The sequence below is a fragment of the Lucilia cuprina genome, chromosome 5 (assembly GCF_022045245.1).
Source record: "Lucilia cuprina isolate Lc7/37 chromosome 5, ASM2204524v1, whole genome shotgun sequence".
Classification (NCBI taxonomy): domain Eukaryota; kingdom Metazoa; phylum Arthropoda; class Insecta; order Diptera; family Calliphoridae; genus Lucilia; species Lucilia cuprina.
Window position 1 is genome coordinate 65,699,336 of NC_060953.1, and position 26,213 is coordinate 65,725,548.

General features: G+C 27.7%; 2 protein-coding genes across 10 annotated transcripts in view; both read right to left on the reverse strand.

Annotated features, from left to right (window-relative positions):
- Nucleotides 1-6,629, reverse strand: part of LOC111689221 (prominin-like protein) — a 43,378-nt gene extending 36,749 nt beyond the window's left edge. For 4 of the 6 annotated variants that reach the window (XM_046951636.1, XM_046951638.1, XM_046951632.1 and 1 more), the window contains exon 1: nucleotides 6,358-6,628. The gene's annotated coding sequence lies outside the window, so the exon portion shown is untranslated. Of the gene's footprint in view, nucleotides 1-6,342 lie in introns of all 6 variants that reach the window. The other 2 variants (XM_046951639.1, XM_046951633.1) reach the window with 2 other exon arrangements.
- Nucleotides 6,630-13,077: 6,448 nt separating this feature from the next.
- The window catches only part of LOC111680698 (hippocampus abundant transcript 1 protein), a 15,282-nt gene continuing 2,146 nt past the window's right edge, over nucleotides 13,078-26,213 (reverse strand). The window contains exons 1-10 of one of the 4 annotated variants that reach the window (XM_023442400.2): nucleotides 24,894-25,031; nucleotides 22,447-23,780; nucleotides 17,343-17,438; nucleotides 16,937-17,269; nucleotides 16,680-16,871; nucleotides 16,408-16,616; nucleotides 16,241-16,327; nucleotides 16,075-16,172; nucleotides 13,295-13,564; nucleotides 13,078-13,207 (exon numbers count right to left, since the gene is read on the reverse strand). In XM_023442400.2, the coding sequence (XP_023298168.2) occupies nucleotides 13,128-13,207; nucleotides 13,295-13,564; nucleotides 16,075-16,172; nucleotides 16,241-16,327; nucleotides 16,408-16,616; nucleotides 16,680-16,871; nucleotides 16,937-17,269; nucleotides 17,343-17,438; nucleotides 22,447-23,367 (2,286 nt within the window). In that variant the 5' untranslated portion in view covers nucleotides 23,368-23,780; nucleotides 24,894-25,031 and the 3' untranslated portion in view covers nucleotides 13,078-13,127. Of the gene's footprint in view, nucleotides 13,217-13,294; nucleotides 13,565-16,074; nucleotides 16,173-16,240; nucleotides 16,328-16,407; nucleotides 16,617-16,679; nucleotides 16,872-16,936; nucleotides 17,270-17,342; nucleotides 17,439-22,446; nucleotides 24,361-24,893; nucleotides 25,032-26,213 lie in introns of those variants that run through there. The other 3 variants (XM_046952080.1, XM_023442399.2, XM_023442401.2) reach the window with 3 other exon arrangements.

Sequence of the window (26,213 nt, forward strand, 5' to 3'; positions counted from 1 at the left end):
ATACTAACAAAGTTAACTGAGCTTACATCTAAAACTGTAAAACACAATCATCGGTTAAAGTCCGCCTAAATTTATTTCGTGTTTAATCTAACAGCAAGTTAAGCCTAGTTTAACTGAGGAGTAAGAAATCCGCCCTGAGTCGATTAAGCTATGTCCGTCTGGCTGGCTGACCATTTAAACCTTGTGTGCTAGGTACAGGTCGCAATTTTCAAGATAATTGGATGAAATTTGGCACACACTTTGTTTTTGCCCCAAGAACAAAGCCTATTGAAAATGGATAAAATCGGTCCATTATTTTGAATAGCCTCCATGCAACCGTACCCCCCGAATAGGGCCTTTGGGCTCATAATTAACTTAAATGTTCTATTATGTCAACAAAAGTCAGCAAAACTTAGTTTTATAGAACATTTAATGACATTACCGATTTTTGTAATGATCAGGCCTCATTTGTCCCTAGCTCACATATAAACTACCTTCAGATAATGACTTGAAGGTCAAAATTCACCTATAAACAATAATAACACTTTTAAATTTTACATAAATAACTTTGAAGTAGACGTGAATTCCTCTACCAACATTTATAAGGATAGACCCATATTTTCCCCTACTCCCCTCTTGAAAAAAATCTATTTTTTTCCAAAAATAAGTAAAAATATTCCGGAGTAAAGTTTAAAAGACAAATTAAATGATTTATTTTTAAAATAATCCTAATTTTTAACATACTGACTGGTGTGGGGTATCATACGGTCGGCTATGCCAGACTATATATTCATACTTGCTTTCTTCTGAGAAGTTAGCAATACTAACAAAAATAACACCAAAAGCAAATATGTAATTAATTTTTTCACAAGACTATTAAAATGTTTAAAAAATTTCTAAAAAAAATTTTGGTAAAAGTATGAGTCAAGATTTTTTTGATTCTTTTCAATTTCTATACACAACTTAAGACCATAACATGTTTTGAATACAAAATGTCTAGAGCAAACTAAAGCGCTGCTAAAAAAATTTTCATTTCGAAAATATAAAATTGTTTTTGCTCACATAACTTTATCTTATGTTTTGTGTGTATGTAACAATATATAACATAAAACATTTAATAATATAAAAACATTTTTATTTTATTTAGAAAATAATTAATGCATTTAATACTTGTAATACAATATATGTATTTGTTATTAATAATAAAATGATTACATTAAATTTTTAATTAAAATTAACAATTTATAAATTATTTCAGTGGAAAATAGTGTTATTGTTATAAACACTAACAAAATAAAATAAAATTTTATTAATATTTTTTCTTTTTGTTTATATTATACACACAATTTTTTAATAATAATTTCCAACTGCGATTTATATTATTTGTTCAATATTTGCTTGCACCTATACTAAGAAATCCATAGCAAATGTACAATGTAGTTTGAAAATTGTTTACTATAAATTAAATATAATTTTCCATAATTAAAACAATTTTAAAAAACTTTTTTTATTTAAACAATTAACGCATATTAAACGAAAACACATATCTGACCAAAGGAAAAGTACTAAATGTTGAGTTATAATAAAAAAAAATTGAAAATAAATAACATAAAAATACACATGCGCTTTAGTTAGAATTCCTTTGCAAAATAGATAATGTTCACTGACCCTTTACAGGATGCTGTGAAGTGTAGTGAACCCCAAAAAAAAGAAATATATATTGAATAGTTTTTTTCCTTAATTTTGTGATTTCTAAACTTAGTTTTTAAATTATAATTAAAAATATTAATTCAAATCTATTACATTAATTTGTAATGATAATTGTTTTAAATCTTTGGGTATTCCATGTATGTATATAGTGGCTAAAGTATGACCCTAATTATATCAAATGCATTTTTATATAAAATTAAAGTTCAAAAACATAGACAGGTCTGGAAAATTTGCTTGATAATACCAAAAAGTTGCCAAGTATATACAAAAAATGTCTATTAGTTTTGAATTACAAATTCAAATTAAAGAATTAAAGTTAATCTCATTAAATCGTTGCTCTGAAAAGATGCGAATCAGTTCGACAAATATAATGCTCTTAGAAACCTATTAAATTTTATATACTATAAGTCTTTAGCATTCTGCCATGCTTTTAATGTCTGTCGAATATAGGATTCCATATTCCTGTGTCAACAGATATGGGTATGTCTCCATATTTCCACAAAAAAGTAATCATTACTTCAAAACCACCTGAGTTATATAATAATACCAGTATCAATCGAAATATACAGAAAAATAATCACTAATTCGATTGTTCATTAATCGTCTTGAACTGATCGATTGCGTGTCTAATTAATGACAAAGTGTCCAGCAATCAAAAGTATAAAAATTGTTGCACAATATGGATAACGGGTTGTTGATCTAAGGCAAATTAAATGCTAGAAGTTGGGTCCATTTTATTGATCCCTTTGTGTTTAAAGTGAAAATTGCTCAGCATATTAGTACTCTTTGACCTAATTATTCTGGTTTCCTATCCAAACCAGTTTGTTTGTAAAAGAATCTATCTTGACAGTCATTTATAGATCCGTTAGATTGGGCAGGAAATTTGTTGCTTTAAGATTTAATTTCTGCACAGGTAGATCAATGCACCAACAAAGAAAGTGAGTGATACTCTCTTCTTCCTCTTCATCTAGACAGCTTAGATATTGGACAGTAACCACTGCAGTTAAGTTCCAATAGATTTGCTCTCAGAAAGTGAAGTAATTTTTGTAATCTTCGGCCTCATGATTTTTTCTAGTAAACAGGAAGTCAAACGATTCCCTGTGTTGCAGAAGTTCCGAGATTTTATATCGAATCGATTGTTTGCAGCATGAAAACGATATGCGGATAAGTTCATATTCTTAAGAGATCGCCGCTTCAGAACGATCCTATTCACAATCAGCCAAAGATTGCCAATTTAGCAATAGCTGTATCAACCGGAAGTTTTTTTTCCCAGGAAAGAATATCCAGTTATAGCCAACCTGTTACAACAACATATTCTTAAGAGAGTTTGCAATGGTAACCTCTACAGTCCTACTGTGGAACCGTAATTTTTTCCCCCAGGGAAGAACATCCAGTTACAACCAACCTGTTACAACAACATATTCTTAAGAGAGTCCGCAATGGTACTGTAGGGGTTACAGTCCTACTGTGGAATATTTGACCAACCCATTTAGATATTTATACAGTATTCTAGAGACAAATGCGATCTTGTATAAACATCAATTTTCGAACTTGAGAAGACTAGACTATGAAAATATGTATAAATTCATTATCCGGCTTTTTGACAGTTCAGATCTGGACAATACCGTCGTACATTCAATATTCGTAATATTCAAAAATTATGCTAACAAAACCATAGCTAAAATCTCAAAAATGTTAATTCAATACCAAGACTGCAGGTAAAATGTTGGCGATAAAGACCCTCATATTATTGCATTAGGGAAAATGTTTACCTTCAGGTTTTTTCTCTAAATCATATGGTGGTATATTGATAAAATAGTTTATCTTATTATTTTAGCTAATTCCTACTATACAATAACATAAATGTGTGATAAAATGTTTTTGAGGGATATGGAAATTTCAGTTATCTAAGGAAATTCAATTAACACAACTAAAGCGTTAAAAACGATAAGGATCGATACAAATAATTAATTTCTAATGATAAGTACGATGAGATAATTTGTTAACAATTAAAATATTGCTAATAAGAAGTAATATCTACGATATTAATGAAATTATACTAAATTGATTTATTGGTTATGAATTTCTAAATTAGAATACAAATGAGTTTAATGTTTATTTCATTTCTTCAAACAAAAACAATATTTTTTTTTTCTTCAATATAAACAATGGCCATTTTAAAAAAGTTGTTTTCACTTTCTAAGTAATAAATTAAATGTTCATTCAGTGTAAATTTTTTTGCATTAGTCAGATAGAATAAAATTAAAACTAAACCAACTAGTTTACTTCATTTTTCTTTTACTACATTCATATACTTTTATGTGGTAACTTTTCATTTTAGAAGTAGATAGTTACTCACCATTCACTTATTTTTTTTATAAAAAAAGAACTTGTTTACTAATTAAATGTTATATTGATATCCAACAGAATACTTTGTTTTCGTCTTGTAATATTTTTGCAAAAAAGTTAAGTTCTCCAACTCTGCCTTGAAAAAAACTTCTATGAAATATTAAACTGGCAACACTGACTTAACAAGAAATCTACAAAATTAATTAGACAAAAAAACCCAATGTATGCTGCATACTACACTACATACATATATAACAGATTTAATATATCTATGGTAACATTTATAAATGACCTAACTTGAAGACTTTCTTTTTTAAAAGTACAAAACATTGGTCAAATCTTCGTAATAATTAACTTCTTGATTCTTCTTTTGTCGAGGAGTTATTTCTTTATATATTTATTATCTTGACTTATTTTTTAAAGTGTTTTAAGTTCTTCAATAATATTGAAAAGTGATTTTTAAAATTTTTAAAGTTAAATTAATAATTAAGATAAATGAAATCTAAATAAGAAGAGTTCCCACTTTAAAAGCTCTGTAAAATCTCTTTAATTCAAATAAGTCATATTTTGCATTGAAATTATGTTTTACAATCCTTTTATAAAATGAAATATTTATGAATACAGGTCTAGACTGTTCTGAAGTGTCTGATTAGCTCTACTTTACATTTATATAATTAAATCAAATCAATAATGGAATTATCGTCCATAATTTAATATCCTGGACGCAATTTCTTAAAATAAATCCATCACTGTTCCTTAGGTATGTTATATTTGGTTTATCATAACTCATAAAGTTCAAATTTGACAAAGCCTAACTCGCAGGATTTGTAAAATCAAAAATTGTGAGCATCTCTATAATCCGCTCGCCTTTCTCTTAGTTTAATCAATAGCAATTTTTGTAATGTGATAATATTTAAAAAACAACATATTCAAATTACAACTGGATTAATGACCATGATTTAAGCCAATATACATATCGTTCATTTATTACAAGACTGGCATAACTAAAAATTTGAATGAAATCTCTTGCATCATAGTAAAATCAAATTTTTAGAATCCCATAATTTATTTAAGAAATAATAAAATAACATAGAACACTCAAAACGAAATTTTTGGAGTTATGTCTTTCTTGTAGTAAATAAATAATTGTCCAATTCAATCGATGTTGTATAGTTGCAGCGTTGTACGTCGTAAAATTTTTTCAAATTAAATTTTTTGAAACAAAAACAAATCAATTATAAAAAGATTACGACATACTACGATACAACCGAACAACGCCGATTGTGAATTGAACAAATATATCTTTCCGATCTTTTAAAAATATTCACACAGGTCTTAATTAATTATGTTGGCGACCTTCATAAAAGCTTTCTTCTAAATCAAAATATTTGGAGTTGCCATTGTATATGTAAAAAAAGGTAATAACTTTAAAACTAGCGAACTGGAATAAACATCCCACATATTTAACTAGGAAAATAAGAATCAGCTGGGCCGGTGACATTGATTTAAGCCAAACTATACAATAAGAATAAGACAAAGTTTAATCGATAAATATTTCAAAAAAATATATACCTATTTTATGTAAAAATGGGTATTTCCACCTAGATTTTGTTTAGAATATGGTGGCACAACAAATAACCCAGTTCGTTCTTAATACAACTTATGCGGTTATCACTTATGAGCACAGATTTATGTATTTATTTATTAAGTATTCATTACACACTCAGCAATGTTTACATATTCTTATGTTTATATGTTTATGTACCTATCTATGTACATATGATGTGTGGACAATGTTTCTATTTTATATGGCTTTCTAAGTAGTTATGTATATATTTATGTATGTACATAAAATTCTGAACTTTTAATATATACAAGAAGAAAAATAAAACACTGTAAAAAACTAACAATTATCTCTCTTTCTCACACACAACAACAACAACAAAAACCTAAACAAAGAAAACAAGTTGAAAAATAAATTTAATAGAATTTGAGAACAAATCTCAGAGATGTGCGCAGTAGGAGGTTCAAAAAACACAAAAAAAAAACATCACTGACACAAAAAAAAAATTCTGAAATTTTACAAAACACAGCATAATTTTTAAGTTGGGGCGATCTCGGCAATTTTATGTTTTTTTATGTCTCGTCAATTTATTAATAGTGAATGTGTACTTAATTTATTAATTTTTCTTTTTTATCATTTTGGTTATAACTAGATCAAGTATTAATTCATGATTTTTAAATTTACTTTTACTACAAGCAGGATTTATTAAATTAACTTGATTTTGTAAAATATACACACACATTTTGTATACACACCATTTATTTATATTTCTCTATGGAAATTGCATCCACTTCTATTCTATTACAATGTTGAAATTCTCTTTTAATTTTTATTTCTTAATATTTTATCAATTTCATAAATTAATCACTTTTTTTCCAAAAAAATCTTATAGAAATTTATGTTATTTTTTGCTTTTTCCTGGAGAAACCAACACACACACAACACATACACACTTCAAATGCAGAAAGACCTGCATTCAACCGCAGCGTATAACCGAGTTGACAACCTTTTCTAACGAATGAACAAAATGAACTAAATATAATTGAACACAAAAAAAACAACGAAACAAAATTGAGACTAAACAAGGGTTGCCAGAAGATTTTTGCTTATGATTTATTTCATTCATTTTTGTTTATAATTTAACAATAAAACCATTGCTTGGTAATAATAAGTTATCCTAATTTCTTATCTTAAGATAACTTAAAAATAAATGTTTGCATTGATTAAGAGTGGTACTTAGAATCTCACAGATTATGGATTGAAAATGTATAATTAATCTTTAACAGAATTTTGTGAACTATGTACGTATGCTGTTATTAATATGGCAACTCTGACACAAATAAACAAAACAAAGCAGTGGTGGAATTCTGGTACTTATGTAAATTACCCTGAACTAATTGTACTAAAAATCCCATCACTGCTGGTTCATCGTGTTTTAGTGATGCCACTGTTTTATTAAATATGTAGTTATAAGTAAAAGTTCTCTGAAAACATTTTTAAATGTATAAAAACGATTAACGGTTAATTATTAGAACCGTTATTTTATATTTTGAAATCCAAAATTCCTATCAATATTTATATTGAATCACGTGATAAAATAAATATTAAATATTGTTTTAAAAGCTGTTAAAAAATACAAAAGAACATTTGTTTTTCTAAATTTGTGTTATTTCGAGTTTTTAGCGGCATTCGTTAATTTATCATTTAATATTGCAAATACTGACGTAAAACATATTGAACGTGTAGCATACCCGAGGTATTCATCAATCCATTAAAATGGAACATAACGGAACATAACAATTCATCGCATATCCATGTTTTTTTTTTTTAAATTTTATAGCAGGAGCACATTTGGAAATCATAGAAGCTCTCTATATCTCATTATGCGATCCGATCTGCAATGATCCAAAACTATAAAATTGGGGTTCAAAACTTACTATGATCCAAAACTATAAAATTGGGTTTTCGATGGAAATCGTTAATATATAACCTGTCAATATTTGCGGCCACTTCTAATTAGCAATTTATTGCTTTATTTTCAAATATTTCAAATATCATGAGGACATATTATCTTTCTTGCATTCTTCTTCTAATCATTTTAATACTTACTCTTAAATCTTCAAATCACATTTTTTTCATTTGGATTATTCCGAATTTGACCTCAAAAATTCTCTATCACATCAGGTTTACTACATATCTTATACAATATTGTCATGGCAAGTGAAATTATTTAATTCGACCTCTGAATTACTATTGCGAATGAACAAGTTTAAAAAATTCTAGATGTTTGCCGTATACGGAATGTTATACCCAATAAACAATTTTAGACAATTTTTTTATGTCTAGACACTTTTTTAAAAAAGTATACCAGGTAGTTACTAAAAAACGAAACAAAATGCAAAAAAGCTTTAAACGAAATTAAACTTTTTTTATTTTATTTAATTTCTTAGCAATTATAATATTATTGTGTAAAGTTATACTTAAAATTATTGTTGTGTTTATACAAAAATTTATGCATTTTATAAACTAAAATACATGCTACTGCAGATTAATATTAGCTTTAATAGATCATACATAAAAAACCTAATTAAAATAAGATAAAAGGAAATAAAAGAATTAAAAAACGAAACAGCTCGTAACTGATAAAAACAACTAACTACTCTTTGAGATAAGACTGTCAACTACGACAAGTTATACAGAAGTTTTATTTTATTAAATAGTTACGACATGATATTAAGATTAAGCAAAGCATGTATGTATCTTAAATGAGCTAGATTTTAAACTATTCTGATTTGTGTTAAAAATTAACAAATTATAGTCTATAGTTTTTAACTCACCTACATATGTTAATAATAATAGATTTTTGGTCATAAGAACTTTAGTTTCTAAAACACAATAAATTTAATTTAATTACTAATCGTTAAAAAAACTAGAGTTTTAACATCAGGCATGGAAAATTCAATACTTTTTTAACTTTTAATAAATAATTCGTACAGTAGTGAATAGTGTTTAGTCTATAGTCTAGTCTATAGTCTAGTCTATAGTCTAGTCTATAGTCTAGTCTGTAGTCTAGTCTATAGTCTAGTCTATAGTCTAGTCTATAGTCTAGTCTATAGTCTAGTCTATAGTCTAGTCTATAGTCTAGTCTCTAGTCTAGTCTATAGTCTAGTCTATAGTCTAGTCTATAGTCTAGTCTACAGACTAGTCTATATTCTAGTCTGTAGTTAAGTCTATAGTCAAGTTTATAGACTGATCTATAGTCTAGTCTACAGTCTAGTCTTTAGTGTAGTCTATAGTCTAGTCTATAATCTAGTCTAGTCTATAATCTAGTCTATAGTCTAGTCTATAGGCTAGTCTAGTCTAGTCTATAATCTAGTCTATAGTCTAGTCTATAGGCTAGTCTATAGTCTAGTCTATAGTCTAGTCTATAGTCTAGTCTATAGTTTAGTCTATAGTCTAGTCTATAATCTAGTCTATAGTCTAGTCTATAATCTAATCTATAGTCTAGTCTATAATATAGTCTGTAGTTTAGTCTATAGTCTTGTTTATAGTCTGATCTATAGTCTAGCCTATAGTCTTGTCTATAGTCTAGTCTAGTCTGTAGTGTAGTCTATAGTCTAATCTATAGTTTAGTCTATGGTCCAGCCTAGTCTATATTATAGCCTAGGATCTATAGTCTAGCGAAAAATTTGTTTAGTACTTTAACACAAGAAGTACTCTTTCTGTTATCAGAAGTACTCATTTTGTTATAAGTTAGTACCACAAATGTATTTTAAAATTTTACTTTTCCATGCCTGCTTACACTAAAAATGTTATGCTAAATAAAAAAACTAAATCATTTTTTTTTTTTTTGCGAAAACAGGAAATATTTATGTGTATTTTGTTTTAAATGTAATTTTATAAATTAATTTTTTTTAACAAATTATTTTTTTTAGAATTTTTTAACTTAAATTTATTTATAGAGACATGTATACAGAATTATAGATAGCCAACGTATGTTGGAATGTAAACAGGGATCGTTTAAATTAAATAAAATTTGCTATCCAAATCTGGAAAGATGTTATCGATATCAAATTGGCTTATAAGCATATACCCGTAATCAATTAAAAACTTGTTCAAGTGTTATAAATTAAAGTAATTAATAAATAATTGATTTAGCACCAACATAAGACAAATACAAAAATAAATATTTCTGAAAGGACTACGAATTGGATTTGTTATTAGTTAGATGAGCTTAGTTTTGACAAAAAGAAATAAAAAAATACTCTAAATATTTGTTTAAAACTTATCATTTGTATGTATATGTATATGTATGTATATAAAGAAAGGTATTTATGTATGTATATTATTTGATAATTGACATCCAAACGATTGACAGACGACTATAAGATTATTTACACATTTATTATCATTCGTATTAATACAAAAACAATTCACAAAAAATATAGTTAGATATACATATATCTTGATAATTATTTCGTTATAAATAAAACAATAAAACAAACCAAAAAACAAAAAACGAAATAAATATCATCATCACCATTCATTATTAGTTATCATCATTTCTAACATATCATCACAGTTTGATAAACTTACATTCATATATACCTATGTATGTACATATGTATGTATGTATGTGAATGCCAACCGTTTTGGATACAATTTTCGAAGATTATGCGTTTTGATAAAAATAATTGGATATTTTGTTTCTTCTTTACTTTACTTAACTTTTTTGTTTTGTTGATTTCTTTAACAGTTCATAACAGTTGCTATATCTAGTTTATTAATTAATTATTAATTTTATTTACTTATATATGTGTAATTTGTGTGTGTGTATGTGTGTTTAGGTGTGTATATGTTTACAAACTAAATTTATAAAGAAACAAGAATTATAAGCATTCAATTTCTACATTTTACATGGTTTAAGATTCTCTGAACATTTTTATTCGCCCAGATTGTTAATTCGCTCATTTTATATCAAATGTATGTACAATTACAAATTATCTTATTGTCTAAATTATTATATTTTATTTTTTGTTTTGTAGGAAAATAACATATGTATGTATGTATTAGTAACATTTCGTTATAAATGAAAGATTAAAAGAAAGAAGGGGTTAGGGGGTAAAGAAGTAAACAATAAAAGATTTAATTTTGTTTCAAATTAACAAATGGCAAGTATTTTGTATGTGATGTTGCATCGTTAAAGTAGTTCTTTTTACAAAATATTCAAAAAAATATATATATAAACATTTGAAAGTCTTAAATTTAAACCAAATCTATCTATATTTTTGGTTTTCAAAATCCAAAAGAAGCTAAAAAACAAATTGCGAGTTTTTACAGATTTTTAAGCTAAATAAGTTTTAATGTTCCTAAAACTTTTTAGCAAAATAAAATCGATATAAGAATATACATAGAAATTGGTTACATATTCAAAAACTAAAATCTAATAAACTGATTTCATTAAAAATTTGTTTTGGAAAATTATTTAGAAATAAAAAAAAAATTAAAAAAAAACTTAACTTATAGACAAAAACTGGGTTTAAAAGTTTTATAAATAAATTGGTCCCTATTCTGCATTTCAATTCGAATCGAAATTTTCTCCGTTTGGCAACTTTGGCATTTTGCATTTCGATTCGACTCTCCATCACATAAACAACAACTTACAAAAACGTAGGTACGATCATGACGCAGAATACACACTAAGTTTCTATAAATCGCATAATCGAACAATAGACTTTTTGTCGAAAAGTCAAAGTCGACTATTTTGTTCCAAAAAAGTCGATAACTCGACTATCGTATGTGAAAAAAGTCGAAAAGTCAACTTTGGAAATAAAAGTCAAAAAGTCGAAAAAAAGTAGGAAAAAGTCGAAAATAGTCAACAAGTCGAAAAAGTCGATAATAGTCGAAAAGTCGGTATGTGAAAAAAGTCGAAAAGTCAACTTTGGAAATAAAAGTCAAAAAGTCGAAAAAAGTAGGAAAAAGTCGAAAAGAGTCGAAAATAGTCGAAAATAGTCAACAAGACGAAAAAGTCGATAATAGTCGAAAAGTCGGAAATAGTCAAAAATGATTAAAAAAAGTCGAAAAAAAAACTAGGAAAAAGTCGAAAAGTCGGAAAAAGTCGAAACTAGTCAAAAAGTCGAAAAAAGTCGAAAATAGTCGAAAATGTCGAAAATAGTCGAAAAAGTCGAAAATAGTCGAAAAGTCGGATAAAGTCGAAAAAAGTAGGAAAAAGTCGAAAAAAGTAGGAATAAGTCGAAAATAGTCGAAAAGTCAAAAATAGATAAAAGGTCGAAAAGTCGGAAAAAGTCGAAAAAAGTCAGAAAGTCGAAAAATGTCAAAAAGTCGGAAAAATTCGAAAAATCGACTATTTATAAAATACTAAAAGTCGACATTTAACTAATTGAAAAAAGTCGAAAAATCGACTTGCATAAAATGCAAAAAGTTGAAAAGTCTAAAAGTTACATTCGTAAAACATTGAAACGAAATTGCTTCTTCTTTTTCTTACGATTCAGTTTTTTGTTGGAATACCTTTTTTCGATCGTTGCATAACTGCACGTAATCGAAATGCAGAATAGGGGTGATTGTTAACCTAACAGTAATATCTCTATCTAAAACACACCAAAAATAACAACTAACATTTCAATAATTCAACAAAATAAGGAAAACAATTAAATGTATAAGTTATTACAAAAATAAACATTTAAAGAAATAATTAAAAGATTCGACACAGCCGAATAATAACTTTAATTTTTTCTGTAAAAGTATTGAATTATTAGTTGCAAGACTTTTCAATTTTAGATAACGATATGTTAGTTTCTATATGCAAAGCTTTTTTTGTTTTATAAGGACACAGAATTTTTTAAAACTTTAAGCAGCAAAGCTGTAAAATGTAATGAATGAATAATGAATGATAAACACATTAAAATAAATTTTTGTAAATTCAAATCATTATGTATGTATGTATGTATATATGTATTACTTTCATTACAACAAAACCAAACAAAAGCTTCATATACAAATGATTAAATTAAACATTTAAATAAATAATAATAAATAAATCATTTAAATTAAATTTTGTCATTAAAAAAAAATAAGAAAAAGAGTCTTTTAATCAAAAATAAATTATTGCCTTTCACTTTTGCGCATTCTCATAGCCTTCATTTGCCAAAATATCAAATATAACTCAGTTAAACATAAATTTTGAGAATTTGTTTTTAAATTATTTAATTGTTGAGTTATATTCTTCTTTTTTTTAGCAAATGCAGTAATTTATAAATAATAATTATTGTAACTATAAATGGCAGGATTGAAAATAATAAAGTTATTGTTGATAATAAGAATCATAATATTTTTTTCTTCTTGTTAAAACATTATTTAATTTTTTTTCCTATATAAAAAGCATTCTAATTATATTCTCTTTTGTGTGTGTGTTTTGTTGGTTGGTTGGTTTGTTTGTTTTCTTTGTTTTTGTTTTCTTTAAGCTTACAATTTAACACAATAATTTTCTTATTATTAGGTAACAATACTACAGCTGCGCCAATGAATTTGAACGCATTAAAGGGCTTGTTGGTTTTATACCACCTTCAACTTCATATTGTACATCTACTGAAGCCCCTTTGCGGGAGGGAGGATAAATACAAATAAAATTCAATTAAAAATTCTGTTTTCAAAATAAATTTTTCATTAACTTACGTTTTTTTTCATTAGGAGTACGTATAAAATTCATATCACCATGAACTTCTGGTATAAACAGTGCTACAAGTATGGCAAGTATGACCATAAAACCACCAAAGACAAAAGGCGGTCCCGGAAATTGAAACCAGCTATCATTTTCAACATTCTCTTGTAGTGATTTTTCATTATTCAAATCAACATTGAATAAATAAAATATAACACCAAACATAGCCGGGCCTAAGCCATTGCATAGTCCACGCATGCCAGTGACCATACCTTGAACGGCACCTGTGAGGAAATTATTATTAGTTTTTAAGAACAAATGTTTTAAATTCGTTATTCGTTAAATGCATCTCATTGAGAATTAAAAATTTTAATTTCATTTTTTTTTTGTGAAATTTTTTGTAATTTTTTTTTTTGTGAAAAATCAAATTTTTAATAAATAATGCGATTTTCAATAAAAAATCTATTTGTTGTGGAAAGTTCGAATATTAACTTTTGTTGAGTTTTTTGGTGAAAATCGAGTGTTTTATTGAAATTTAAATTTTTAAAAAACCAAATGTTTTAGTGCAAAATCAAAATATTTTGTAAAATATCGGATTTGTATTGAAAAAAATCGAATATTTAATAAAAAATTATTTTTGGTGAAATAATAATTTTATGTGAAAAATTAAGTTTTTAGAAACATTTATTGAAAATTAAAATAATCTTAGCCTTTTTTATTAAAAATTGAAAAAATTCAAAGTCGTTTTTTTTAATAATTTTTTAGCAAAATGTCGATTCTTTTAATGAAAAAAGAAACAGAAACTTTGAAAGTTTAAATTTTCGGTAAAAAAATAATTTTTTTCTGTTTCGATTGCAACTTCGGTCTAGTTCGGAAATACATTAAGGGCCAAACACATAGACCTGGTTTACACTGGAAAACTTTTGATTTTTGTTTGTGAGAGAAAGAAAGTGTGAACTAGGGTTCTATAGTTGAAACGAAAAGTCGACTTTTTGTATTTTATGAAAAGTCGATTTTTCGACTTTTTTCATTTAATTGAAAGTCGACTTTTAGACTTTTCGGCTATAAGTATTTTATAAATAGTCGAATTTTTTTGACTTTTGTCGACTTTTTTCGACTCTTTCCGACTTATCGATTTTTTCGATTTTGACTATTTTCGACTTTTTGACTATTTTCGAATTTTTCCCGACTATTTTTTTTAGTTTAGAATTTTTGACTTCTTTTCTACTTTTTTCGACTATTTTCGACTTGTTTTTACAATAATAGAGTTTTCGACTTTTTCCGACTTTTCACATTTTCCGACTTTTTTTTTACTTTTTCCGACTTTTTTTCGATTTCTTACGACTTTTTTCGACTTATCGACCTTTTTGGACTTTTTTCGACTTTTATTAACAAAGTCGACTTTTCGACTTTTTTCACAGTCGATAATCGAGTTATCGACTTTTTTGGAACAAAAACGAAAAGTAGATTTATAGAACCCTAGTGTGAACTAGGTCATACAATTCTTTGCACCAAAGTTTTGCAGTTTTTTTCGTTCTTCTCTAATATTTCTCAAATTGTTCTAATTAGACCTCGTCCACACTAGGAAACTTTTGTTGAGAAACTTGTTCATAATTCACTTTTGAAGTTTCCTTAATGTCCACACATAGAAACTTTTGTTTCAGAATCTATGTGTTTATTGCATTGATTTGTTGCTGTACGAATGAAAATAATAACAAAACAAAAGAATAATAGTCTAGTCTATAGTCTAGTCTATAGTCTAGTCTATAGTCTAGTCTATAGTCTAGTCTATAGTCTAGTCTATAGTCTAGTCTATAGTCTAGTCTATAGTCTAGTCTATAGTCTAGTCTATAGTCTAGTCTATAGTCTAGTCTTTAGTCTAGTCTATAGTCTAGTCTATAGTCTAGTCTTTAGTCTAGTCTATAGTCTAGTCTATAGTCTAGCCTATAGTCTAGTCTATAGTCTAGTCTATAGTCTAGTCTAGTCGGAGTACGAGAAGCACCGCACTGCAAGAAAGATGGATGATGTTCTTTTTCTCTTTTGCGCAAAATTAAGTTTCCCAAAAAAAGTTTCCTAGTGTGTACCGGCAGTTAAAGCTCCTGACAAACTTCCAAATGGGACTAAAAAATAGCAGTTTGTGTTCTCATTTTTTTCGCCTCTTCTAATTTTTTCCACTTTTGTACTTCTTGCATAAGTTTGATATGCAGTGATGCATTTGTAAACATGCCTCCACTTGGAAATGATACCATTGCGAATAATTTGAAATAATGGTAAAAACTAGAGATTTACAAATTTTATAAAACTAATATAGCAATATACCTGCCATATCTATTTATTAACCTTATTAGCACTAATAAGTCTATGATATCTGAAATTTATTCGTCACTTTTTTTAGACATAATAAAAAAATTTCACTTTTCAATAATAATTTTGCTTATTCTTATACACGTGTTTATTTATTAATGGAAGTACTATTTAAAAATAGTATAAAAATTAAAAATGTGTTAATTGTTCTCAAATTTAAACATAATTGTTAAGTAAATAAATATTTTTTTATATTAAGTGCTAATATGGATTTAAGCGAAACTTTGTATTTACTAAAATCAAGGAAAAATAATTAATTTTTGTTTAACGAAAAGTTAAACCAATAGTTGTAAAATTAAGTAAATAATTAAACAATTATTTAAACAAGTTTGAATCATATTTGTAAAATATTTAAAATTAATAATTTGCCACAAATGCTAATTCGTTAACTTTTTTTTAAACAAAATATTTATAATTCTAAATTATTTACCTTGACTATCTGCCGTTGAGTGTATGGAGACAAATGCACTAATAGCTGGATATGTTATCGAACCTAAAGCAGCCAATATACCGGCAGCCCACATCATCCTTAATTATACAAAAAACACAATTTATAATTCCTACCAAATTGTAATTAAACAACAACTTAAACATACCACTTTTGACTGCCAAAACCATACCAAAATAGTTGTGTCATTTCCAATATAAGACCCAAAACAATAGTGCGTTTAGCTCCAACCCTCCTAACAAAACAAAAGTAAACAAAAAAGACGACCATTATATAAAAGAAAGAATTTGATTTATAAAACAATATTTAACTTACCGCATTAAATAACCTAAAGTTACTTGAACACTAATACTTAGTATACCAACTACAGCAATGAAAATAGCCACTTCCATTGTATTAAAGCCCATTTTTAATTTTAAATAGACAAATATACATGAATATTGTCCAGCCTCTGGTAGATACGATAGCAATACGGTAACACATTGCATTAGAATGGTATGATCTGTACCAACTTTGCGTAAAGCCTAATAAAACATAAGCAAACAATATTAATACTGAGTAGATATAAAGTATAGCAAAATACTTACAGCAAAAGGATCTGCTTGCTCCCAATTAATGGGAGCACCCCAAGAAGAGCCCCTCACTTTATCCGGTAAACTTTCAGGAACTGCTACTAATATAAAGAAAACATCCAATACAGCGATTGCTGTAGCTAAAGCAACGACTAATGTATCACTGTACTTTTCCATTAGTGCAGCACCAAGAGCAGGAGAGATTACCTTTATAAAGCACAAACAATTTAATAAATTTTATAAATATTTAAAAAAAACAAATGAAAACCTACCAAACTGGCGGCAAATGTTGCCGAAACTAAACCATAAGCACGTGATCGTTCTTCTACTGTTGTCACATCTGCCACATAAGCAAATACAACTGAAAATGTGACAGCAAATATGCCACTTATTGAGATCATTGCGAAAAACCACCATGTGTTTATTGTCATTAAAGGTATGGGAGCACATGTGAAAAATACTGTTATTAACAAGAAAAACTTGCGACCCCAAATATCTGACAGAGCACCAATCAGCGGTGCACTTAGGAATGATAGTATACCCTTAATTCCCATGACTAGACCATTCATTAGGAATGTGTGTTCGGGAAAGGTTTGATTTAATACCTATTTAAATAAAAACAAACATTAAAATAGTTTAGCAAACTGGATCAAAAGACAATTTGAAAAGTATACTTACCGATATAACTGGCATTGTTAGCAAACCCCAGGCAAAAAACTCTAAAAAGATCACAACCAAAGCATGATGTACACTTGGTTCTCCTATGCCGGAACTCTGTAAAGAGAAAACAAACAAGATTTTAAAGATAACTTTATTATTTTTCTATAAAAATAATCACTCGTATAAAGAAATTCCTGAGGCACCACATGTTATATCTTTGCCGGCAAATCTTTAATACTTAGTTGTCCGTATTCCCACACATAAATTTTTCTATATCAAAGACAAACACAGACACACACATGGTATTTCCTATTCAGTTTATTAAATTATTTTATAGTTTTTGTCGTTAAAACATAAAGAACATTATTTATACACAGGATTATTATTATAGGAAAATAAAATAAAAAAAATGTTATCGATGCATCAGTGAATTTAAAAATAAATCTGCTTTGCTTTACTACGGCTGGACAATAAATTTATTTAGATTTTTTTCATCATCTCCCATTTTCATTTCACACGTCAGTGTTTATGTGTGCATATTTTTAGGTAATTTAATGTCTACAACAAATCGAAATCAACAATTTAAAAAAATTTAAATTTAAATAATTTTTACTCGTTCAATAAAGCTTTTATTCAAGTTTAATTCGTGAGCACATTTATCATTTCATTTCAATTCATTTTCATTGTGTTAGCTGGTGATAAAATGATACAAATGTACAATCAAATATAATCACAATGATTAAGTAATGTAAACGACCATGTCAGTCCAGATTCTAGTTTTCTTTTTTTTTCACACACAACTTACTGTACAACAAGTATTATTTTCTAAATATAGAGCAAGTAATTTTAGTTTATTCGCATAATCAGAGATCAAGGTTTTAAAAATGTACATAATATTAGTTAGTTACTTAGTTAGTGTATTTATTAGAAATGAATTATTCCATAGATTTAAGAAAATGTGTATCTTTAAGTTTCTAATTCTATTTAATAATAAAACAAATTATTTCTAATCGATTTCACAATTTGTAGAGCTAGTGTTAGACATGGTTCACACTGAGAAACCTTTGTAGAGAAACTTTAGATTTTTTTGTTTGAGAGAAAGGGAAAGAAATATCAACCATCTCTTTCTCTCACACACAAAATCAAAAGTTTCTCTACAAAAGTTTCCCAGTGTGAACCAGGTCTTAGATGCAGTAAGACCTCGTCCACACTAGGAAATGTATGTTGAGAAACTTTTTCTTAATTCTCTTTTAAAGTTTTCTTAATGTCCACTCATAGAAACTTTTGTTTTAGAAACTATGTGTTTATTGCATTGATTTGTTGTACGAATGAAAAGAATAACAAAACAAGTATCCGAGAACGAGAAACTCCGTACCACGAGAGAGATGAATGATATTCTTTCTTTTTCTTTCTCACGCAAAATCAAAAGTTTCCTAGTGTGGAGCAGCAGTTAGATTCCTTTTAAAAGTTTCAAGATGCAAGATGCCCCTCATTTAAGAACTGAAGGGACATCGTAATGTTAGCTTACAAATCTTTGCTCTCTTCTCTAAAGTAGGAAGCAGGAATGGCAAATGGAATTTTCAAATTATAAAAAATCGCTTTAAAAAGTGTAATTTTTTCGGTCAGATTGTACCAAATCTATATTTTTGGAAAATTATATCAGTACAGCCGACTTTTCGCTAAGTAATCTAATCAATATTTGTAGGACATTAGTCAATGTATTAGTCCATTGACAAGACAATAAGCTATTCTATAGAATAGGCGGGGGACTTGTCTATATCACAGACTGGTATACTAGTCCAAAGACTAATTCAGAAATACTTTAAACGTTTAGTTAAAATGACTTAAAATCTTTAGATTAGTCATTAGACAAGTCAGTATTTTATACCATTTAATCAATAGACTTGTCAATAGACAATAGACTTGTAAAATGTTGTCTGGTTATACTCACTTCCAGTACCGCAATACCCTTATTATTTAATTTTAACTATCGATATTGTAAAGTAACGACAAATATTAGTTGCATTAACGAATTTATAAATAAAATAACGACAATTATTATTAATTTATGAATTTTTACTATTTAACGACTAAATTTTGTAATTGAATTGCGCTACCAAGAAAAGTACAATTGTTCCAATTTTGCCAACCCTGGGTGGAAGTACACAACACGTGTTGAGGCGGCAACGCGTTTTACGTTATTCAAACATTTTACGCTTTACAAACTTGCAAGTTATACACCTTGCGTCATTTTGATCTTTCATTTAATGGTTTTTACTATATTGTTTAAAAATTAATATTTTAAGTTTTTGTTTATTTTTTTAATATTTTTCTTTTATTGTTGATGAAATTTATTTAATTTTAGTTGATTGTTAACCTACATAAAACAAATTACAACCCTGATCAGCTGTCGACGAGTCAAAAGTTGAAAGTGTGTAACGTCTTAAAAATACAACACGTTTAACACGTGTTGTGTACTTTCATCTTAAAATTTATAGTAAATGGATGAAAGAAAGACATACGATAACCACAAATGATCAACACTTTTACAAATGTTCAAACATTAGTAGATGACTAAAAGCAATGTAATCTGTCATTATGCGTTGATATTACAAAGTTAATGTGATAATCAGGTTAAACCAGGCAGAACTGAGAAAAAAAGCTAAAATTCACACAACTACGAACCTCAAATGAAACTGAAATCTAAAGCCTCACTTCCTTCCAAAGTTCCAAACATTATATCTAACTCAAAGCATTTAAATAAAAAGAATTTTCCCTTCTACTCTGTTAGATGTTGTTGATTCAATTACTCTGAGTGGAAAAGGACTACTTTTTCTAATAGAATTCGAAATTATATCGCATGATTTCTCAACTCGATCAGTAGGAGGTAACCACTTTTTGCAAGCAAAACTCTAATATTTCACCTTACTTTAAAAAAACTCACAACACAAAGAGATGCATACATCTCTTAACTTGTTCCAGTTTACACAAATACCATTAACACAATTTGCAGATGGTCATCACTGACTTAATGATCAACATTAGGAATGAACTGGTCTCTCTATGATGAGCGAATGTTGTTTTAATGTTTGATGGTGCTTTCCGGGATGAGACTACGTATATTGCAAGCCATCTTGACAGGTCACTGTACCTTAGGTGCTAGATTACTAAATCTTCCATACAATGACTATTTCAGCAGTAGTCAAAGTGAGGATGAAGAAGGAACCGTAGAACACTTCCTCTGCCCTGCCTTAGCAAACATCAGAACAAAATTTATAGGCAGTTCAATATTGCTTGAAAAGAAAACCCTAGAACACTTCCTCTACCTTGCCTGAGTAAACATCAGGACAGGGTTTCTATGTAGTTCAATATTGCATGAACTTGTGACTCTATCTAATAAAGACATATATAAGACAGAATCGTACATTCGTATTTCTGGCTGGTTTTATACCATATCAATCACGGACATGTATTGATTTAACAGCCTAACCTACCCCGCTATTTATTTAGTTGACATTAAACAACATAAACAACACAAAAAAGTCAATAATTTCCAGCAAACATTTGATTTATGATTTTGTTTCAATTGTTCAAGTTTAATCACCTTCAATTGAAGCCTAAACTAGCAAACAAAAGAAACTAATCGGGAAGTCGAAAAGGACAACCGATCTGCAAACATAAAATTATAAATTTATATCTTATAAGATTTAATAAACAAATGTAACATTTTAATAATATGTTAGTACATAACTACAAAAATACAATAGTCAATGCTTAATATATTGTCTACAAAATGATGAAACCATATCAATAATCATCAGAAGCACCACAGTTCAGAACTGGAGACCTATTCAAGGACGAACGTTGACCCTCCAACCATATGTTTCATATCAAAAATAAAATCGTTAATTATCTTTTATACGATAATTATTATTTGTTTATATCATATCTACATCATGACGTATGAGTAACAATTAATTGGAAATTATTAATACGTATACGTATGAACATTATAAGCAATTAGATAAAAAAGGAATAAAGTATACAGGCTTAAACGTGACGGTTGTCATAGTCCATATAAACAAATTTGACAAGTGTGCGGTTGCTCTCAAGAACTGGTACCGCGTTTAGTATAAAGTGACCTTGTTGGTACCTTGTTAAGTATAAAGTACTTTATTAGCACGTATTCCTGTCAGTGATATAGTAACTCATTATTTGGAAATGGGTTTATGGGTGGGTTTCTTACTCATCAGTTAAACTAGGCTTAACTTGCTGTTAGATTAAACTCGGAACAAATTTAGGCGGACTTTAATTGATAATTGTGTTTTCAGTTTTAGATTTAAGCTCAGTTAACTTTATTAGTGTTGCCAACTTTTCACTCAAAAACATTAACAATGAACAGCTGTTTTTTGCAAACAATACTTTTGTAAAATGTTAAATAAACATTTAAAACAATAATTAATGAAACAAAACAAATCAGAAAATTGCAATTTACTTAAAATATTAAGTTTTTGTTCTTCCGAAATCAATGTTTTATTGTTTTTGTTAATTATGTTTTCTCACTTATAACTTGAGTTTAATTGACCAATTACACTCAGTTAAACTAAGATAATAAGTAACTTTACTGATAACTGAAAAACACGAAACATATATTAAACCAAAGAATGAAGATTATCTTTATCAGAAAAACTCGCCCTAAGTGCATTATTATCCTATTAGATTAGTCCTTAGGTTCATCAATTAATAAGATCAATTAGTCCGGTCGATTTACTAGACAATAAAATGGATTAGTATATGTATATAGACTAGTGTAGTGACTAGCCTATAAATAATCCGTATACTAGACCAAAGACTAACTCATAGACAAGTCCGTAGAATAGTTGGTATGCTAGACCATAGAAAATCAAAAGTAAATTCCACTTAAACGACCTTCAATATTGTATACAGTTAAAACGACCGGTTGAAGTTATTAAAGAATTCAGTTTAGTGGAACTAGTTTATGTTTTGCTATAAAGAACTCCATATTATGTATATTCTATACAAAGTTTTCAAAATCATTTCGATACCTTGTACAAATTCAATAAAAAAATAAATGAAATAAAGACAACTCCATAATATTCACCTTAAATCTTAAACATATCCACCTTAAACACGTCCAAATTCGACTTTTCGGCTGAGTTATGGACAATGTTGTATTAGCGGTATGTACTGAATGCTGAGAGGCTATTGAACGTTGTGATGTTGAAGACATAGTACGCTGATGGCGATTAGTACGTGTAGGAGGTATTTCGATAGCATTTGAATCGGTTTCTTGGAAAGCAGCAGTGGGATGAGTTAACAGTACTGAGGGTATGGAATGTATTGTGGAATTGTAAATAAGATTTGACGAATTCGTGACGGGCTGAAGTCGTCTATTATTATAGGGACTTATTGAGGGTGCATTTTCCGTTTCGAGATCAGTCGTTGTTGTTTCTAAAGAACCTGAACAAGTATCATCTGCTACTGAGCCAATATCGTTCATGTGACTCGTTTGTACTGCTATAACTAGAACATTAGCCGAGGGTGGCAGTCGCCTACAGGGTTGCCTAATAATTTTACTACAGCCACTGTTGCCGCCATGATATAAAGTAACAGTTGTAACGTCGGCTACATCTGCGGTTGTCGGCGTGGAAGAATAGGTATAAGAATCATAGGAACAATCTGAATCTTCATTAGATTCATCACGATTGTTATTTTTTGCACAAAGATGACTATCCTTTATGCAAACCGATGTACTGGGGGTAACATCATTTGATTTTTCTTCTTGTAAAGAAATTTGATCTTCATCTTCATTAGTCGCCGAGGGACTATTTAAACGTGAAGTTATTTTTTCATTAGATCCATTAGTAGGTGTATAGACATTATGTCCTTTAACCACAAATATAGTTTCTTCATCTTCTGGTTCATCTATTTCGAAACTGGTATCATTATCATCGTCTATGTTTGTTTTCACTTGACTTTCGTCTTTTTCTATGGACGGTGCAGGCTCATAGGAACGTGTCATCACGTTAATGTTTTATTCTTAACGTTATATTGAATTTTTCCTTTTGCACGATTTTCCTTTAGTATCTAACATATGATTTTTATATTATATTTGTGTTATAACAACGTCACGCAACAAAAAAACAATAGCAAAAACATCAATGTCCATTAAATGAATTATTGAAGATTATTAATTGCACACAATTTTATTGTAGGTAGAGTAAGTAGTTTTATTATTATACAACATATTACTGTTATGCGTACACATGTTGTTTGGTTTTTTTTTTTGTTTTAGTTTTAATATATCACACAGAGTTGTATTGTTTTATATTATTGTATTTTGGTTAAAATTTAAAATAATTTATTTTTTTAGTTATTTTTTTCTTGTTTAAATTACTATGTATTTCTTTGGTAATGTTTTAAGCAATCACAGACCTTTTAAATTTTTTAAATAAAAGGATTAAACAATATTTTTGTAGTTTTTGTAATTACATGCACATTTAGTTAGATATTGTATATTTTTTAATATTTTTAAAGAATTTATTATATATATGCCTTGTTTTTTAATTTCTATAAAGGTCAAAACTAATTGTCTCTATTATAATTTCACTAGCAATGTCACCACATACTCCTTAAAAAAAACAAAGATATGCATTGATTTTTTTTTAATTTGGATTTTAGCCAAAATTCTGTGCTAAAAATTATGAATGGTGCAAAATTTTTGGTTGAATAAGAAGAAAAAACTGCCAACAAACAAATGCATATTATAGCTTCTTTGGTGTTGGTGGTTGGTTCGTTGTGCTTGCACACATTGAATTTTCAAGGACATTGTTCGGTAAAGTTATTTGTTTTGTATTTTGATAAACACATATTGAAGTTTTAAACTAAATATCTACTAAATACAACACTTTGCTAAATAGTCATATATATTTTAAAATCATTTAAATTTTTCTTTATTTAATTTTTAAATTTTTTAGCATTAAACTAATACTTTAAGTTTCTAACGATAGAGAAAGTGTTTTGAAAAGAAAAGTAAGAATGAAAAAAAAATATCCTAAAGTATGTTTTTACACAACCAACACTTTTACATATTAAAGCTTTTCGCAGAAATACATATTCGTTTACCAAGTTGAGGATACGAAAGCCAGTACACTTGTCCTTAAACAAAACGAAAACGTAACATTAGCACAGGAAAAAGTGTCTTTGTTTGTGTTTTTTTATTGTCCTTAAAAGTACATACTACATTTTTTTTCTTTGATAAATATAAATTTAATACAATATCGGTCTTTTTTTAATAAATTTTCATTTTGTTTATATTGGCAAAGTAAAATTTATTTCATTTGTTTATTATTTTTGCTTTTAAAATGTGCATATATTACAAAAACAACAACAAAAAAACATAAACTGCTGCTGCAAAAAAAAAATACAACATTTTCATTTAATTGAATAAATTATATCATCACTTTCTGGTCACTGTGACTTTATTGTTAAATTTTCTATTCATTCATTAAACTTTTCTTTTATTTTTATTGTTGTTACAAAACTTACAAAAACGTTTTTAACATTTTGTTTAAATTAACACTTTTTCTTTTCTAAATAATCTGACTAAACAAATATTTAATATGATTTGTGCATAACTTTTCTTTTTATTTAGTATAAACACCAAAGTTATTTTTCGTTATTATTATGTATTTTTTTTTTTTTTTTTTTTTTTTTTGTAAAAATAAACTTAAAAAAAAATTACAAAAAAATAATTTTACTTGAGTTCGTTTTAATATAATAGTACGCGTACATCTTACATTTTCATCTGATAAAAGTTTAGGAAAATATTTTTGTGTTCACCTTACTTTTCACTTTTCAACAATAAACAACAACAACAACAAAAAACAGATATATTATGTTCGTGTAAGCTTTTGAGAGTAAACGCCAGAAAGCTTTATTTGACTTTTTGATAACATAGCGCAAAGATTAGAATTTAATTCTAATTCTTATTAGTTGTAAATAAATGAACCCACGCATTACTATATATTTGAGTTTTTTTTTACTCCATATGTTGTTATTGTTTACATAGTTTATTATTTTATCTATAATGTTATCTCTTTCTTATTTAGTAATGAAAATAAATCATAATTTTTATAAAAAAATAAAAGTTTTTTTTTAAATAATTTTTTTAGTTTTTAATCTTATTATGGTCCATGGCCCACATACCTAATAACCGAAATGGTTGCATAAATATACCTAATTTTTGTTTATTAAAAGCACAACACACAAATTGATTATTTATAATTGAGAATATTTCAACATGCGTGTATTTTTGGGGAATATTGTTTTCTCTTAAATTGTACATAAAATAATGTTAGAAAAGCTCTTTCCGCAAAACAGGGTTGGAAAATTCATTGTCTTTGTATTTATTCTTGGACAAAGTGAGTATGACTGTGCAATTTGTGTTTTTATTTATTTGTTATTGTTACAAGTTTTTTTCATTTACTTAGACAATAGCTTGTTTCATGAACTAAGGTTTAATACAAATTGTATAACTAGAGGATTGAGCTACACGAGTTTTTAATTGAAAAGTGGAATTTCTCAAAGAAAAGATAATACACATACAAAAGAAGATTGGGCTTTCAAATGACAAAAAAGATTTTATATATAAAAGTGTCTATGCAATATTGTAATGTTAGTTTTATTTAAAACTTTAGGTAAACTATATCTTGAAAACTTTCAATTTATCGAAGCTTAATTCTTTAGGAAAGTCTCTATGTTACAAATTTGTTGGTCCATTTACGCATATATCTATTTATCTATCTATCTATCTATTTATCTATCTATCTATTTATCTATCTATCTATCTATCTATTTATCTATATA